General features: G+C 43.9%; 3 protein-coding genes across 6 annotated transcripts; 1 reads left to right on the forward strand and 2 right to left on the reverse strand.

Moving 5' to 3' along the window:
* Window positions 1-937: 937 nt before the first annotated feature.
* On the reverse strand, window positions 938-6,279 carry CTSZ (cathepsin Z). Its single transcript, XM_065849505.2, has 6 exons — window positions 6,140-6,279; window positions 5,530-5,693; window positions 3,518-3,697; window positions 2,760-2,910; window positions 2,354-2,516; window positions 938-1,868 (listed from the first exon to the last, which is right to left on the reverse strand). Exons 1-6 carry the CDS (start codon window positions 6,277-6,279, stop codon window positions 1,755-1,757), a joined length of 912 nt encoding a protein of 303 aa, XP_065705577.1. The 3' UTR covers window positions 938-1,754.
* TUBB1 (tubulin beta 1 class VI) lies at window positions 6,169-14,409 on the forward strand. 4 transcript variants are annotated; one of them, XM_065849502.2, is made up of 4 exons: window positions 6,169-6,306; window positions 6,541-6,650; window positions 12,182-12,292; window positions 12,426-14,409. In XM_065849502.2, the coding sequence occupies exons 1-4, from the start codon at window positions 6,278-6,280 to the stop codon at window positions 13,496-13,498; spliced, it is 1,323 nt and encodes a 440-aa protein (XP_065705574.1). In that variant the 5' UTR covers window positions 6,169-6,277; the 3' UTR covers window positions 13,499-14,409. The 4 variants fall into 4 exon arrangements, with proteins under 4 accessions (XP_065705574.1, XP_065705576.1, XP_071671679.1 ...); XM_065849504.2 differs by lacking the exon at window positions 6,169-6,306 and adding an exon at window positions 11,897-12,005 and having other exon boundaries at window positions 6,537-6,650; XM_071815578.1 differs by lacking the exons at window positions 6,169-6,306; window positions 6,541-6,650 and adding exons at window positions 10,124-10,300; window positions 11,897-12,062.
* Window positions 14,410-15,174: 765 nt separating this feature from the next.
* Window positions 15,175-16,339, reverse strand: ATP5F1E (ATP synthase F1 subunit epsilon). The gene is made up of 3 exons (XM_065849506.2): window positions 16,211-16,339; window positions 15,905-16,031; window positions 15,175-15,319 (listed from the first exon to the last, which is right to left on the reverse strand). The coding sequence occupies exons 1-2, from the start codon at window positions 16,240-16,242 to the stop codon at window positions 15,908-15,910; spliced, it is 156 nt and encodes a 51-aa protein (XP_065705578.1). The 5' UTR covers window positions 16,243-16,339; the 3' UTR covers window positions 15,175-15,319; window positions 15,905-15,907.
* Window positions 16,340-16,583: the final 244 nt, after the last annotated feature.

A 16,583-nucleotide genomic window follows, 5' to 3' on the forward strand; every position in this document is an offset into this window, starting at 1 on the left:
TAATTCTTGAGGCAACATCTATTGTATAAATTCTTAACCCCTTATAGAAAGTAGTGCACCTTGCCTTTCCTTAGCCAGTCCCTCACAGACAGATTCCACAGCAGCTGAGCTTACCATGGTAACACTTAGAGCTGCCTAATCAATTTAAAGCACAGCCTGAAAAGGGCAAAACTTGCTTCTGGAGAAGCTGTTCTGAACTTGTTTATGTATCTTTGAATAGAAGATGTACTATCATTCCAGCTAACCCACCATGTAAACTTGCATGAGACCTACGTTTCATTATAAGTAGAACTGACATGCATGTTTGGCTTTTTGGAGCCCCTGAATTTCCTTGTTTGTTTAACTACAGAAACAATTCACCCTGTAGAGCTTCATTTTAGGATGTAGCCTTATGGTTCATCTTAGAGATTATCAAGAGCAGTTTGTTCCTGTCTGTCACAAATTTGCCAGCTGTTCAAACAAAGTATACTTTTAATTTCCTTGGTGATCAAGATTGGTATTGCTTCCTCTGAACACTTGAGTTCCTCTGCACTTACCCATGTAGATTACCTTTTTTTCCTTCTCTGTCCCCTTAAAAAGCTTTAGCTTACAGGTTTGAGTGAGGCATAATTCAGAGGTTGGCTTGATTGGTGGTAAGTTTTGGTGATTGACATCTACAAGTGGAGTTCCACAGCATCTGAATGTCTTCTCTCCCTTGCTTGAAGTTGGACGCTTCCTCATAGCTTGTACCAATCTCCAGCATGGGTAGATATGGTGTAATTTAACTTGAATTGTCGTTTGAACCATCATAGTTGCTGTATACACTGTGGTGTCAACCACAGAAAAGGTCCAGTAAAAGCTGTACTGGCCAGGGTGAGCTTTGGGTAGCAGGGCTGCTGCATGAGGCTGCTTGTGAGGTACAACAATAGATGACTGAAAACTTGTAGTCATAAGCTCATTAAAGATAAAAAGTCCATTTATTGCTTGCAATTAACAATGCCAATTAATAACATTTTATATGGCACTGACTTGCCACTTAGTAACTGGCTCAGTTTTAAGGAAGACAATTTGCTACCTTTCTTGAAATTAATGAAGAATTCTGGGTTGTCACAACTTCTGCTTTGCCTCTTTGGGAGAAAAAGTGCACAGCAAATCACATGTTAAAGCAAGGAATTAGAACAGAGACAAGACTAATTAAATAACTAAGAATGTTTAGACTTTCTCTGTTGATCATTTTGCTTGGATAAAACCAACTGCATTATATGAGGCTTCCAACAACATTGTTTCACCTGGAGGTCAAGGAAACAACAGGGGATTTAGTTTTTTAATATATCATGTCCAGACTTAGCTTTGGTTTTTCATCTGCATCATTGTGAGATATTTGCTTAATACTGTTAGAAAATTTAATACAAGCTCTAGACCCAAATATTGAGTATACTTTTTCCTTCTTTGTATGTCTACATTATATTTAAAAAATATACAGAGATTTACATATGTAGTTTCAGTGATAAAGTCAATTGATTTTGGTACTGTGCATCAGGGCAGACAACTTTTTAATGGGTAATTTTTTTTTTAAGTTTTAAATTATCTAAAGGCAGCTCTATATTTAATTTGCTTAGAAGACATTGTCTCGTGCTATCTGGGCTAGTTTTGCAGAACTGCCTGATGATTTTGAACTGTGAAAGAGTTTTAGCCTACTATTCTTTAAACAGAAAAAGGTGGCATTGGGAAGCTTCCCGAAGTAGTTCCTAAACAGACAGATGTACCATATAGAATCAGGGAAGAACAACATCTCCATATGCACAGTCCTCTTCAATAGCAAGGTTGTACTCTGCTCCTCTTCCACCTTTATATGCACTTGTCACAATCCTCAGCCACCCTCTTTCACCCTGTAAAGAATTCATTTGCATTGTAAATTAGAAAAGATAACTATAAAAAAAAAGTATGCTGAGTCTGTTCTGTCTTCCAAATATTAATTCAAAGTGAATTTAGTAATTCATTCAAGATGGTTCACAGGGCAACCTTGTTTAAAGGGGCAACCTGCTCGGTGAATTTACATCCCCCTCATCTATGCCAGGAATGTGACTTGATTTTTGATTACAAATAACAGTCATTTACAGTTGCCCATAACAGGAGCTGCATGTGCATGGAAGGGTGGTGTCTGGGATTGAGTTGACATTACTCAAGTAACTTTGGCTGAATATACTTGTCTTCAGATTAGTTCTGTTTAATTTTTTAATTGCTAGTCTAGTTCAAAGGAAGTTTTACTTTTTCTATCCCCAGGCTAGTTTTGCAGCTTCCTGTTTGCAAGGGGAAACCCCCACCTCGCCTCTAAAGTCATTCTGCAAACATGTCTGCTCCCATGTTTCCTTACCCAGGGTTCACCCCATGAGTTCCGAACAATCCAGTATTCTGTTCCATTTTCTACGCCCCAGCCAGCCACAGATACAATGTGATTCACCACAGGCGAGGGGTTGTACTCTGTGTAAAGTCCTCCAGTGTAAGCATCCAACTTTTCTGTAGCCATTATGCCACAGCTGTAAGGAAACAGAGAAAGCATTTTTATACAGGGGGATCAGGGCAGGGGCCTGGCTAAAACACTTTTTTTTTTTTTTTGCATTTTGGCTGCAGAGCTCAATTTATGTACAAACAAGCTAAAGCCTGCATGTTAGTACAGAGCTGCTAACATGCGGGAGTGGAGAAATGCACCTTTAGTCACTAGACTGGCTTTCACATATTTCAGTCCCAATATTATTACATAATAAACATTTTTTTTTTACCTAATTGGTCCATTAGTATAAATTTCTGCCATCATTTTTTCTCTTCCACTGACAGACCCATAGTCAGCAACTTTCCAGAGAGTGTAGTTCTTTATCACATGGCATTCTCCAAAAGTGACACAAGTTCCACACTGGTTAAACTTCTTACACTCTATAAAACAAAAGTGAGATTATCATTGCAGAAGAATGCTTTAAGTTAATTGATGATATCACACTAAGCTTTTTTTTTCCCTTTTAATTGAGGCAGATATTAAGAACTTAATCACTAATACTGGTGAACTAAACTCCTTTCTGGAAACCACATTTGAAGGCTCTACAGTCACTAGTTACTATTCTTTACTTCATAGATGTAAGTGCTTTAATGAGGAAGTGTTTCAGATGTGCTTCTCTATACAGAAACTATTCCAGTTATACATGACCAGACAAAGGTTACATTTCTCCTTTGTTTAGCTTGAGGTGATACATCTAAATATTTCAGTACATTACAGATTGCATATCACAGATTTAAGAGTTAAGTTTAAACAATTTAGCTGTGCAGACTTGTCTGGGCATGATTTAATACTATGCTGTCTGGCTAGAGTAAAAAGAGACACCACAGGCCTGTAAATAAAACCTGTTCTGTCAGTCAAACAGCAAGTACTACACAAAGGCAGGAACCAGTACACTGAAAACCCAAGCAGCTATATATATGTATTTTTAATGTTAAGATCTGCTCAACCTGGGATGAAGTCTTACAGCAAAGCAAACAGGCATCATACTTTGATCCTTAGCTTGGTAGTTGTTGCAGGTCTCATCTGGGATCCCATGGTCATGGGCATACATCCAAACACCTGAGTGGTCTCCACCTTCACAGGATCCTGCCTCAGCACAATCAATCACATTCTGAACAGACAGGTAGGCAGAAGGCCATGCCCCTTTTCTCTTTATGTTGATTCGATCTGTAAGGGTAAGAAATCAGGTTTTGTTAGTGGAGTAAGTGGGTGGTTACACATTGCAACTAGTGTTAAAACTGCCTCTCCTTTGAACCTGTAACTGTTTGCAGGCAACAGTACTTGTGGTTGGAAAAGCCTTTACTGCCGACAGTGAGGCACACAGCATGACCAACTCAAACCGTCAGGCTGACTTATTATTGTGGGTTTCCATTAAGTTTTTTTCCATTAAAAACTCTGCAAAAATATGCAGATGAGTAAGATCTGTTTAAAGCCCTGAAGTGCCTTAGACCTCCTTTAATTCAAGTCACAGCTTCTGAAAACTTCCAGATCTGTTTCCTGGCTATGACAGCAAAGAGTTTTCAAATACACATAAAACCAGCTCTCAGCAGCCTCTTTTACAGGAGTAAAGATTTATGCATAAACCCATGCAGACAGTCATAAGCCCATGCAGCCCAGGTCTCAAGAAACGGTCTTCACAAACTTAAAGAAAGGAAAAGCTCTCAGAAGTATATCCTTGCTGTTATTCCAACATCTCCATGTTATCATGCCATCTCAGACAGGCATCATCACCCTGCTGTCTTACTTTGTAGGAAACAACTGGCTTACTTGGCAGAGAAGCTTCCTGATGAGTATTTATAAACTGCTTCTCACAGTGCATTAAGAGTCTTAACTGATGCCACTGTGGTACTTTTAATCCTATTAGTGCTAACAACATTCAACTACACTTGACAGGACTGGGAGGCATTAGCCCAGCCTAATCTGCCAGCAACAGGAGAAGGAACGAACTCTTTAACTAGTCACAGCGGTTCAGAAAACTTCCTGATTTTTAAAATCAGCCTTTCATACTTACGAAGATGCATATACTGGTTAAGTTGGTTATGTTTTAACCCAAGTTATATAATTAAGAAGTTGGTGTATTTTACCTGTCCTCGTACTTCACTGCATCATGGCAGGTTTCCTGCGTATCTATAGTCTTGTACTGCTTAAGAACAAATCCTTTGCAATTCCTGCTCTCCACTTGCACCTCAGTTATCTTCCCATTCCTGCAGTTTCCTGTATTTGTCCTTCTGAGTCAATCCTTCTACAGCCTCCCTACACAAACAATACTGCTGCAGTGTGTTACTGTTGCATGCAAATCATCATGTATTCTCTCTAGACAAAATACTCCTCCAGTTGAAGCAAACCACTTCTTCCCTTTTCCCACAAAGAAAACTGATGGATATCTGCTGAAACCAGATTTGTCTGTGTGCTCTGGTAATCAGTTCATTTGAATGACGGGGGTTTTGATGCTAATACCCTGCAGGCCTTTCCCACAGGAGGCAGCTTCTTTCATTTCCTCATCTCCGGGCTGCGCTGGGCAGCCGCTGCTGCAGACAGAGCACAGCAGGCTGAGGGACCAAAAAAGGGAAGCAGAGATGATCGCTGCTTTGGCATCTGCTGCTACCAGAGAAGGGCAGAAAACCAGTTCTTACGCCAGGCCCTAAACAGTAGGAGCTATTAACACATTATATCTGCAAACAGCTTTTTAGCCATGCCAATGTTCCCCCTTACAGTATTTCTGAGCAGGTGGGGACAGCCTCACTGCAATTGCTTTATTGAAACCAAACCTCCTTGCCTTCAGCTGCCAGCTTCAGAATTCCCCCGTTCCTGTGTATTCAGAAACACCTCAGCCTCGGCTTTTGCTGCATTAATCACCACAGTAATTTGGCACCTCTACTTTCTACCAGCTACTTTGTAAGCTGAAGATAAACCTCCTTTGCTTTCCAAAAACTATAAATCACTGGGGGCAACCAGCTTGGCAGGCAAGAAGTCAGCACGCGGCCCTACGCGCAGCGTACCTGCCAAAGCGCTGGTGCTGCCGTGGGCCCAGCAGGACCCGCAGTACTGCGGGATGTGCTGGTTCCGAGTGGTGCTGGCGAAGTTGACACCGTTCACATTCCTCCAGTCCCAGCTCTCGGGCAGCGCGGAGATGTCCAGGTACTCGTGCGGGCGGGGGTAGGTCCTGCGCGGCGGCAGAAAGAACAGCTAGTTCCCTTGCTGCTCCTGCCTGTATTTTCAGGCAAAGTGCAGGATTGGTTTTTTTAAAGGCAATTTTCAAAGAGTTTCGTAACTGCGAGTGGCCGGAGAGCATGGCGGGTCACGTGACTGCGGGCAGCGTGACCGGTCCCTGCGCGGTCTCGTGACCGTCACTGCGGAGCGACCCCCACCCCGGGACCCCCGAACCCCGACCGGGCGCTGGGGGCCAGGGCTGCCCGCCCCCGGGGAGCCCCCGAACCCCGACCGGGCGCTGGGGGCCAGGGCTGCCCGCCCCCGGGCGATGCCGGGTTTGCAAACCGTGCCCGCTCAACCCATCCCAGGGGCATCCCCGGGTTCCTCTCCGTGAGGCCGCTCGGAGGGGGTCCGGGCGGCAGCCCCCCGAGGGATGGGTTGGGCGGGAGCGAGCCTCACCTCAGGCCGGGAGCCCTGCGCGGGGCCGGCTTGTAGCAGCTCTGCCCTTCTCTGAAGTGGAGGCCGGCGCGGGCGGGCGGGCAGAGGCAGCCCCAGAGCAGCAGCAGCAGGGACACGAGCAGCCAGGACGGAGCAGCCATGCTAGGTGCAGCAACACCTTCCTCCCGGTGCGGCTCCCGGCCCGGCGTTTAAGGGCGGGCGCTGGGGCCCGGCGGGGCGGGCCGGGGGCGGGCGCTGGGGCCCGGCGGGCGGGCCGGGACTCACCTGCGGGGCGGGCGCTGCGGAGCCTCCATCGTCTGCTCATTTCATGTTAATCAATGTCTGCCCACCGGAAGCGGGATTAACGACAATTACAGTGTGTACGTCGTTAAATTCTTCCTAATGGTAACTTAATTTCTTAGGGTTAAGGAGCCTCGCCCAGAGAGGTTGTGGAGTGTCCTTCTCTGGAGATGTTCAAAACCCGCCTGGACACGCTCCCGTGCGATCCGCTCTGGTGACCCTGCTTTAGCAGGTGGGTTTAGCAGGGGTCCCTTCCAACCCCAACATTCTGTAATTATGTGGACAAACCGGTGAGAGGCTTTAAATCGCTGTTCTGGGGCTGTGGGAGCTGCAGCTCCTTGTGCACTTGGCACTGCAGGAGTGCAGGGGTGGAAAAAGGAAAAGCTGTTAAAATACTGTGGTGATTCAAATACGCAGTCGCTGCCAACACAGGGTTTATGACCAGAGGACTTCACGACTGATGCAGACTGGGACTGGGTTACAGGTTTCTTCACCTTTGGCCTAACACATCAGTGTTGTACCGGACTGTGCAGCAACCCTGTGATTACACAGAACAGGCAGGCTGGGTTTTTTTGTTTGGTTGCCTTTTTTTTTTTCTTTTTTTACTAGTTCCAAATTCTGAATTTCTCAAGCCTTTTTATGCCATAATTTGAAAAGGAATACAGGCCTTTGTCCCTTTTTTCAGGTTTAAGGGTTTAGCACATTTAAAGATTCTGCTGCAAGTTTCAGTCAATACTAAAAATAGTTTCCTAATTTTCCCACAGAAGGTTTAAGTATCTGTGTGGGTCAGCTATTAGTCTCTCTTTTCCATATGCTGGCTGGAGTTTTCATCTTTGGTAAACAGGTTTACTAAACCACAGCCAGTTCTTCCCTCATAGCTTTTTTCCTTAGATCTCAGCGCTTTTTATAAAAGGCGTGAGATTTGTTAGTTCCACGTTATGTGTAAACAGAGGCACTGAGAACCAAAGCAACAAAACCAAGAGCAGAGTAAGAACTGAGCCTGGCTGCTGTGCAGATGACTTTTTTTTGACAATTCATCAAAAGATGATTTTGACAATTCATCAAACTCAGCAGTAACTGCGGTTGTGGCGGTCGGGCCCAAGGAAGGACACTGCCCAGCAGGTGAATTCACAGGCTACAAGCCCCATTTTTGCTGGATCATAGATCTGCAGCACAGGCAAGGTAACAAATTGCTTGGTTGTCCGCTCTGATTGTAACAAAAGCTATTTGTTTAAACACATGGGATTAATTACATTGATGATAATTTAAGAGTCGGCAGCGCCTTCTTTCATTTGGACCGCCTGCTAGAGGAAGGGTCTTTAAATAGTTTTTCCTACTAAGTGAAAATGTGAAGTAGGTTGTCTTTACTGCCTCTTGAATGCAATATTTTTTTGGTGTAGCATTCCTGATGTAGCTGAGATTAGTTGACACTAGTGTGCTCACCTGGTAACCCTTCACAGATTCCTCTACAATTAACTGATGCCCTGTAGCTAGGCTTGTCTCAAACTGAATAGGCTTTTGTCTCAATAATCTTCTCTGCTACTGTGAAAATCTAGTTCCTCCTAAGGAAACCATATTTTACAAAAAAGAAAGGTTCTCAGAATGCCTCTCTGCACATCTGTATTTGTTGCTAGTGGGTACCGTGGTACCATCAAAACAAAACACCAAGAAAAAGAGAAACGAGAAAACCCCAGTCACCAAAAAACCCTGGCTTGTCTGTGGTTTGAGCCTGCACGCATCACCAGGGCTTTGGTGTCCAAGGCCTGTGCCGGGGCAGTGGAAGAGCCGGCAGCCCCATAATGGGCATCTACAGAGAAAAACAGGCTTTTCGTGTACCAAGTGAGGTACAAAGACTCGGAGGTTCATGGAGAAGTGATTTGGGGAGGAGAGGGAAAAGAAGCACAAACTCCGCTTCACAAAGCACCTCAGGTGTTCTGTGCCATGTGCCATCATTTTTAAGACTCTGTTAGGAAGTTCTTCAGACGAAGCACATGATTCCAGGGAGCTATTTTTAGCAAGACAAACCCCGATGTTAAGTAATTGTATATTTCTTTCACTTCCCCCTTTTTTTTTCCTTTGCTTGTGAGATACTTGTATGTTTATTTCTGAAACTGTTTTGCCATTTATTTTGCACATCGAATCAGCATCTTCAGCCTCTTCATAAGCTGTGTCTATTATAGATTAATACATTGGATATTTTAAGTAGTGTTTATTTGCTGTCAGTAGCTCTCTGACACATTGTGTAAATGCAGCTCCCATTCACAGTGCAGCAATTGACTGTACAACTCAGAATTGCACTATTACTTTTAGCTGAGCGTAACTGCAGAAAGCATATATGAAATTTGCATGAATAAAATGAAATCTACTTTCAAAGTAGGTGTCCAAATAACCTTTCTGGAATTCTATCATAGAGAATTCTAGAAGATATCCACTGCCCTTGTAGAAATATCTACACTGTGGCAATGGAACATAACTGTGATGTTGTCTTGCTTAGTGAAGTTAAGTTGTTTAGAGAACACTTATGTTTTGTAAAATGATAAAACTGTGGTGTTTTAAGGAAACAAGATTAATCTACCTGAGTTTAAAGTCTTACTTTTGTTTTTCCCTACTGAGGACGGCTCCGAGCTCGGCAGAGGATGGCAGAATGTTTGCTCTAATAGTTACTTCTTTGCAATGCCTTTCTGCTGCTAAACTTTGTGTTCGGAGCAGTTTTCTGTTCCTGCGTTGTCTGGGGGAAGAAGTGGAAGTCAGCTGGGCTGGGGAAGTCTGGAATAAGCTGATTTTTCTTTTGGAGCAGTATGGAAGCTCAGAGATTCCTTATCACTAACAACCCACAAAGTAGTTACTTTCAATGAGTCAAGTCCTTCCACTGTCTTCTTTCTATACTAAATAATTTAAGGTGCTTTCCTAATTATAGTTTCTTTTCCTAGCCTTAAAAGGAACGCTTGCAAAGCACTGACAGTCATCTGATATGTAATAAAACTACTACAAGCTTCCAGAAGACAGTCCGTTCTGGGTTTCTGTTGCTCAGTGATATTAGCCCTGTTTATCAGGAGCCAACACGACTGTGTCATGTTTTGCTCAGCACTTGCATCGTTTCCTTTATTGTGGTGTAGCGTTTCACACAGTGGACATTAGAGTTACCTTCACTGGAACTAGCTTTTCAACTCTAGCATTTTCATGGATGTTCTGAAATACTACACCTCAGATATAAGAAAATAAGAAATATAAGAAATACTGTCTTTTTTAACGGCAGGAAAGGAAGAGAAAGAGAGAAAGAGCAAGCCTCTGTGCAAAGTACTCAGAAGTTGATTCAGATTTTAGCGTGGCTGAAATTCATGGATTCTTATTAAATGCTTAAGGAACATGTATCACTGAGAGTGCAGTGCTAAATTTGTGTTTTACAAAGTGTTGTTGGTGGTTTTTTGTTACTGATCCTGTCTCCTTCATGCAGTTAGATACTGAGAACAATGCTTATTAGTGAACTGCAAGTTTGCCCGCCAGTGTGCTGGATGTTGTGATTATAGGCGGCTACTGCTGAAAAAATTGTTATTGTTTTTATTACGAATGTTGTCCTGGTTGACTCATATGATGTTAAAATTTAAACGATGTGGCAGAAGCACATGTACTTAATAAACTAAGATTGCTCATTTTTTGGCTACTCCCCTTGCTGGCTGAGTGACAGTCCCACGGGTATAAAAAGGCCCCTTGGGACGGACTGCGCTGGGTGTAGCTGATAGAGCAGCAGAAAGAGGCTTGTTCTGGTGACTCCAACTAGAAAACCTGTGTTGGGTTATAGCCACCAACAGGTCTGAGCTACACAAAATGCGTGAAATTGTGCATCTTCAGATTGGCCAGTGCGGGAACCAAATTGGAGCTAAGGTAAGGTCTTTTTCCAATGTTGGTCGTTGGCAGTACATGCTGTCACTGGCAGCAGGTCAAACGTCATTAACAGTTGGGGACTTTTTGGGAGAACAGTTGCTTTGTTAACTCAGTGGTAGGATGCGTGGCATGTTAGCAGTGAATATGAGTATTTTGATATGGAAGTCATAAGATGAGCTTGAGTTAAGACTGTCAAAGAACGAAACATCTGCAAGAGCTATGGCACAGTGATTGTAAGCGCCCCAGGGACCCGTATTCCCAGGGACACTAATCCAGTCTGCAAAATACTGGGACAAGTGAAGGAGCCAGTAATTCCAGGGCTGCAAAGCTGTGATCCCAGTGCTTTAGTCCAGTAACTCTGCCACATTATAATCATTAATATGGGATCGTGTTAGTCAACGGAATGACCTGTGCTATCAGTGATCAATTACTTTTTTCTAAGAGTGGCACAAAGTGCAATTAAGGATTCCTGACTACCTGCCCTCCTGCAAGAGGTAGTCACGTCATGTGCAGTATCGTTGTGTAGTTTGAACACTGCTGTGCTGTTACTTAGAAAAGTCGCTTGTTGCTGACTCTGTGTTCTAGGAGAAAAAAAAATAATTGCTTTTTGCTGCGTGAAGCAAGTCCAGTTTTTAAAAATCATTGATTAGTAGGAAGTTGTCAAAAAAGTATTTATGTTAACTTGGGACTAGGAGGTCTTTGAAGACACATGATAGCTGAAGGATTGTGCTGTTGTGTTCTTCCTGTTTCTTGTGCCCACAAATCTCACCTTGCTTCCTTTTATTTCCACACGAAGCTGCGGATGGCCAGGGAATGTCATGTTAGACCCAGACAGCTCGAATGCAGCAAGTGTGGTAGTTGAAAGGTTTCTATCTTTTTCTGTTGGCGTTCATCTGGAAACAGCTTATGTCTAATGAGACCTGTAGAAAAGCATACACACCCTAAAATACCACGCACGTGTTGGCGATGGTGTATTTGTACACTCAAAATGAGACAGGATGCTAAACCAAGAGACCTTTAAAATTAAAATAGGCTGGTCATTATAGTGGGTGGGTGTGTCTACATTAGCACTGCTGTGGCTGCTGCTTAGATAAGAGCCCCAGTACAAGACATCCATGTGAATGTCAAGATAGCACATTTAGGACTGACATGTTTGTGGAAAGTGTTGCTCGCACACAAATTGCCTGAGCCACAGTCCTATTTGTGCATGACAGGCCTCCAAGCCACCCTCCCCAATCCACAGGTCATAAACTCATACCAACTAGTACCTGTGTTATTTAAACTAATATTAATTTTCCTTTACTATAAAGGGAACAAATTGAAGGCCTCCACCTATTAGTGCATGGGTGATAGTTAAGCAGCATAAATGCTCTACTAAATGTTTTCCTTTAGCTTATTTGGGGAGTGGGGAGAGGAGGATTCCTGCTCTGATCTAATACACACATGCAAAACATCCCCCACTTCAGGAACAGTTCCCACTGTACGTGCAGTCAGGCAGGAGCACAGCAGAGCTGGTGCTGAACACATTGTGCTAAAAAAATGTATAATTAGAAAAAAAAATCTTTCTGAGTGTATTGAACATCTTTCCATTTTCAGTTCTGGGAGGTCATCAGTGATGAGCATGGAATTGACATCGCTGGGAACTACCATGGGGCTGCATCACTGCAGCTCGAGCGAATTAACGTGTACTTCAACGAGGCCTACTGTGAGTGCTCAGCGCTGTTCGGGTGTTGGCAGAGCAGTCTGCAGAGCCAACGGGAAGGTTAAAATAAGTAATTAAAAATAAAGATATAGCCCCGGTGTACAGGGTTGGATTTTTCAGAGTAGATTATAAGCCTGTCTCTAACAATAATTGTTTGCATTCATTTTCTTTTATTCTAGCCCATAAATATGTGCCCCGTTCTATCTTGGTGGACCTGGAACCTGGCACGATGGACAGTGTACGGTCAAGCAAAATAGGCCCGCTCTTTCGGCCTGACAATTTTATCCATGGTACGTACAGCATACTATCAGCAAACTAACTGGAGTCAACTGTCCCAAAACAGCCTTTTAACTCCCATCTTTGAAGCCTTTAGCAGATCTCTTGTTAACTTCATGGCTGTTCTTTCTGTAATTCTACTTACAGGTAATTCAGGTGCTGGAAACAACTGGGCTAAGGGCCATTACACAGAAGGTGCGGAACTGATTGAAAATGTCATGGATGTGGTAAGGAATGAGTGTGAGAGCTGTGACTGCCTGCAGGGATTCCAGCTCATCCATTCACTTGGCGGTGGTACAGGCTCAGGTATGGGCACACTCCTCATCAACAAAATCAGAGAAGAATATCCCGACAGGATCATGAACACTTTCAGTGTTGTGCCTTCACCCAAAGTATCCGACACAGTCGTAGAGCCGTATAATGCCATCCTCTCCATCCATCAACTCATAGAGAACACAGATGAAACCTTTTGCATTGACAATGAAGCTCTATACGATATATGTTTTAGAACTTTAAAGCTCACCAATCCCACCTATGGTGACCTCAACCACTTAGTGTCCCTAACAATGAGCGGTGTCACAACCTCCCTCCGTTTTCCTGGCCAGCTGAACGCAGATCTGCGTAAGCTTGCTGTTAACATGGTGCCCTTTCCTCGCCTGCATTTCTTCATGCCAGGCTTCGCTCCGCTGACAGCTCGAGGCAGCCAGCAGTACAGAGCCCTCTCGGTGCCAGAGCTCACTCAACAAATGTTTGATGCCCGCAACATGATGGCAGCCTGCGACCCGCGCCGCGGACGTTACTTGACCGTGGCGTGCATCTTCAGAGGCCGAATGTCCACCAGAGAAGTGGACGAGCAGTTGCTGTCTGTCCAGACCAAGAATAGCTCCTACTTTGTGGAGTGGATCCCTAATAATGTCAAAGTGGCTGTGTGTGACATACCACCGCGAGGACTGAAGATGGCAGCTACCTTTATTGGCAATAACACGGCCATCCAGGAGCTCTTCATCAGGGTTTCTGAACAGTTTTCAGCGATGTTCAGAAGAAAAGCCTTTCTTCATTGGTACACTGGGGAAGGAATGGATGAGATGGAATTTTCTGAAGCAGAAGGTAACACCAATGACCTTGTGTCCGAGTACCAGCAGTACCAGGACGCCACTGCAGACGTTGAGGAATATGAAGAGGTAGAGGTGGAAGCCAGCCCAGAAAAGGAAGCACAGTAAACCCAATGGTAATATCAAAACATTCTCTGAATAAGCCTGTTGACGTTCACTAAAGAAAAAGCAGTAGCCATCATCTGCATACTGAAAACAACACATTTCTTAAGATCGTTTTTTTCTGCATCTGGCCAAAATACATCAAATATTACAATATAATGCTTTTGAAATTAATGGCAGCTAGGCTTTACTCTCCCAAACAACTGTGACACTGGACCTCTCCCCAAAAGAGCCACTCTGAAGACAAGTTGTCTCATAACAGCCTTTCTTGTAAATGTATTCACTTCTACAATATTATCACCAGACACTGAATGTAATATACAGCCTGTGTGTGTATATATATCTATCTCAAGATCAGATGCAACAGCAAATTATGCTATCAACTTACCCATTTTATTTATTCTCTGGTAAACAGTCTGTGTTTTGTTCATGAGCTGTACCTATTTTATTGCGCACTCCACAAGCTGATCTAGATCTGCAGACAAGTTCAGTTCCTGAAGTTGCAGTGGGAGGGGAAACAACATGGGGCAAAAGACTGAATATGCATACCTTTTTTTTTCCCAAGTAATATTTTAATAGTGCTATCACATCATTGGCTTATATTTTTGCAGAGCTTGTATTCACTATAGTTGTTTCATTTGTTTGAGTTGTATTAGCATACAAAGTTGTGAACACTGTGTAAAAGTTTTGGTGTGGTGCTTTTTTCCCTTCATGTACTAACTATTGTAGATTTTCTTCCTGTCATTCAGTACAGCAAATTGGCTGGAATGGTTTGCAGCTAGTTAGATCTACCCACGTTCAACAGCAATCACTAAATCAAAAACATATCTTAAGGAAAATAGTTTCTTGCCATTCACAGCCATCTACATGACATTGTAATATTATTTAAAATAAAAATTATATACCATTCTATAAAATACTTCAATACTTGAAACATTTGATAGACAAAAATCATAGTTCCGAGGACTAACTTTAAATTACCTGAAAAAAAGTTGACCTAGTTTTATTATGCTTTGAGAACAGAGCATTTATTATACTGTTCCCCAGTTAGCACGTGTCACTCACCCTCCCAGTGAAGTGACAAAGCAATAACAAGGACACCCAACAGCTGTGTGACCAGAGTCCAGGCACTTCTGTGCCTCCTTCTCCACCTCGTACAGGACACCAGGGTCCAACTCCCACTTCACTGCTCAGATTAGATCCCATGCAGCCCACCCCTGCAGAAATATCCTGCAGCCACTTCTGTCATAACCCTAAGCCTCATCAAACTGATTTTCACCAAGTTAGTTTTGTCCTAAGCACAAATGGAAGATGAACACTGCGATCACAAAAAATTATAAAGCCAACAGCATACCACTTCCAACAGAGAAAACTGACAGAGGTATTTTTAATTATCACAATTATAGGCCTATATTTTCTGATGACATAGGTTTCAGTGGAAAAAACCTTCTCTCCAACATAATCACTAATCATCAAAATGAAGTATGCAGAAAAGTTCTGAACAACAATTATCTTGCTCATTGATGCATCTGAATTATCAGCGTGAAATCCAACAAGATATTCACCTTAAAAATAAACATGCTAGACTGATAAAAAGTCTTCTATTTTAACACAAGTCAAAGAAATATATCTGCAAAACAGAGTACTTTGTTTCAAGAGGAACACCACTTTCCACACATTCATTTCACATAGATTACATTTATTTGGATGCTGGTTTACATAGAGGGGCAAGTTTTACAGTGAATGTGATGACATCACATTGCAGAGTCTTGAGCTTGCCTACAGCTTTGCCGTTTGCTGTTAGGAGTATTCACCACAGATCAGTTCCTGTGAGAGATTTAAAACACAAGTTACTTGATTCAAGAATACTACACTGCAGCTTCAAACAAAAGGTAATAACATTTAATCTCAGATCTGGAATAGAAACTGTTCTACTTCAAAGAGATTTCAGCTACTTGTGGTACGTGGAATGTCACAAATAAAGGTACAAGTAGCAATTATCTCTCACAGACAGGAGATAACCTTCATACGAATAAGGCTGCTGATTTGGGGAACAGTAATTCAGAGGGGCTAAGAGGAGAGTTAAGAAAACTGTGAACATCGGTACAGAAACTCAGCTGTTTTGCAGAAGTCCATAACAACTTTAACCAAAGCCCCAGTTGCTCAAAGCTGGGCTAGATGGAGACGACTAATGAAATTAAGCCTTTTCCTGTCCCACACGTAATCAGGATGCAGAGACACATTTGCACTAAACCAGAGATCAGTCCCAGTGTCGCACATGAAGATCAGAGCCGAGTTTTCTACAGAGTAGAAATGCGCCCAGCACTCACAGCCCGTCCTCAGCACTGGGAAAACAACGCTCCTCGTATAAAAAGCTACAATAAGGCACCCCAGCCCGTTCGGTTTACTTACGTTTTATTCCTTCTTGGGTTTCACAGTCTTCACGGTGGCCATCGCCGCCCTCTCTGCCTCTGCTTTGTACTGAGGCTTCATTGCTGCCCTCACCACCTGGGCGCAGATCTGGGAGTAGCGGATGTAACTACGGACAGGGCAGAAAAGCGGGGAAGAGAACGAAGGTGAAAACCGAACCCACCCCGGAAGCTTCTCCAGCCCCCCCAGAGTCACCGCTGGACCCCGCCAGCCCCCAATAAGCCGCCCCCGCCTCCGGCCGCCACTGCGATCACAAGGAAGCGGCGAGAGGGGCCGCGCCGGCGGTACCTGAGCCCGGCCTGCCGCCAGTACGCCACCATGGCTGCGGCTGCTCCGCTCCCGGCAAGGTCAGCGCCCAGCGGAAGGGGAAAGACCGCAGGGCTGCGCCCTAGCCAATCAACGAGCAGGAGTGATTCCCCTCCACCAATCCGAATCTGAATTACCTCACGGAAGCTCGCCAATGGCAACTAGGAAGCTGCGCCCCGCCCCTTCCCTCTGCTCCGGCCGTGGCCGGGGCGGGGCGATGCAGCAGTCGCAGCGCCGTGTTCCCCCCGGTACAAACTGCCTCGGAGAGGTCTGTGGACCTCCGTGTTCGGGAAAGATTCAGGTGCGAGCAGCTGGGACCTGCCCCGGGAGTAGGTCTGACCAGAGATTTGACTGG

This window comes from Patagioenas fasciata, chromosome 16 (assembly GCF_037038585.1).
Source record: "Patagioenas fasciata isolate bPatFas1 chromosome 16, bPatFas1.hap1, whole genome shotgun sequence".
NCBI classification, from domain to species: Eukaryota; Metazoa; Chordata; class Aves; order Columbiformes; family Columbidae; genus Patagioenas; species Patagioenas fasciata.

Coding starts and splice junctions, on each gene's coding strand:
- TUBB1 (XM_071815578.1), top strand. CDS start 10,244: ATGCGTGAAATTGTGCATCTTCAGATTGGCCAGTGCGGGAACCAAATT. Junction 12,063..12,181: donor TCTGCAGAGCCAACGGGAAG/GTTAAAATAAGT, acceptor CTTTTATTCTAG/CCCATAAATATGTGCCCCGT. Junction 12,293..12,425: donor GCCTGACAATTTTATCCATG/GTACGTACAGCA, acceptor TTCTACTTACAG/GTAATTCAGGTGCTGGAAAC.
- CTSZ (XM_065849505.2), bottom strand. CDS start 6,279: ATGGCTGCTCCGTCCTGGCTGCTCGTGTCCCTGCTGCTGCTGCTCTGG. Junction 2,911..3,517: donor CTACCAAGCTAAGGATCAAA/GTATGATGCCTG, acceptor TTTGTTTTATAG/AGTGTAAGAAGTTTAACCAG. Junction 1,869..2,353: donor ACTCATGGGGTGAACCCTGG/GTAAGGAAACAT, acceptor AATTCTTTACAG/GGTGAAAGAGGGTGGCTGAG.
- ATP5F1E (XM_065849506.2), bottom strand. CDS start 16,242: ATGGTGGCGTACTGGCGGCAGGCCGGGCTCAG. Junction 16,032..16,210: donor TGGCGGCAGGCCGGGCTCAG/GTACCGCCGGCG, acceptor CCCTGTCCGTAG/TTACATCCGCTACTCCCAGA.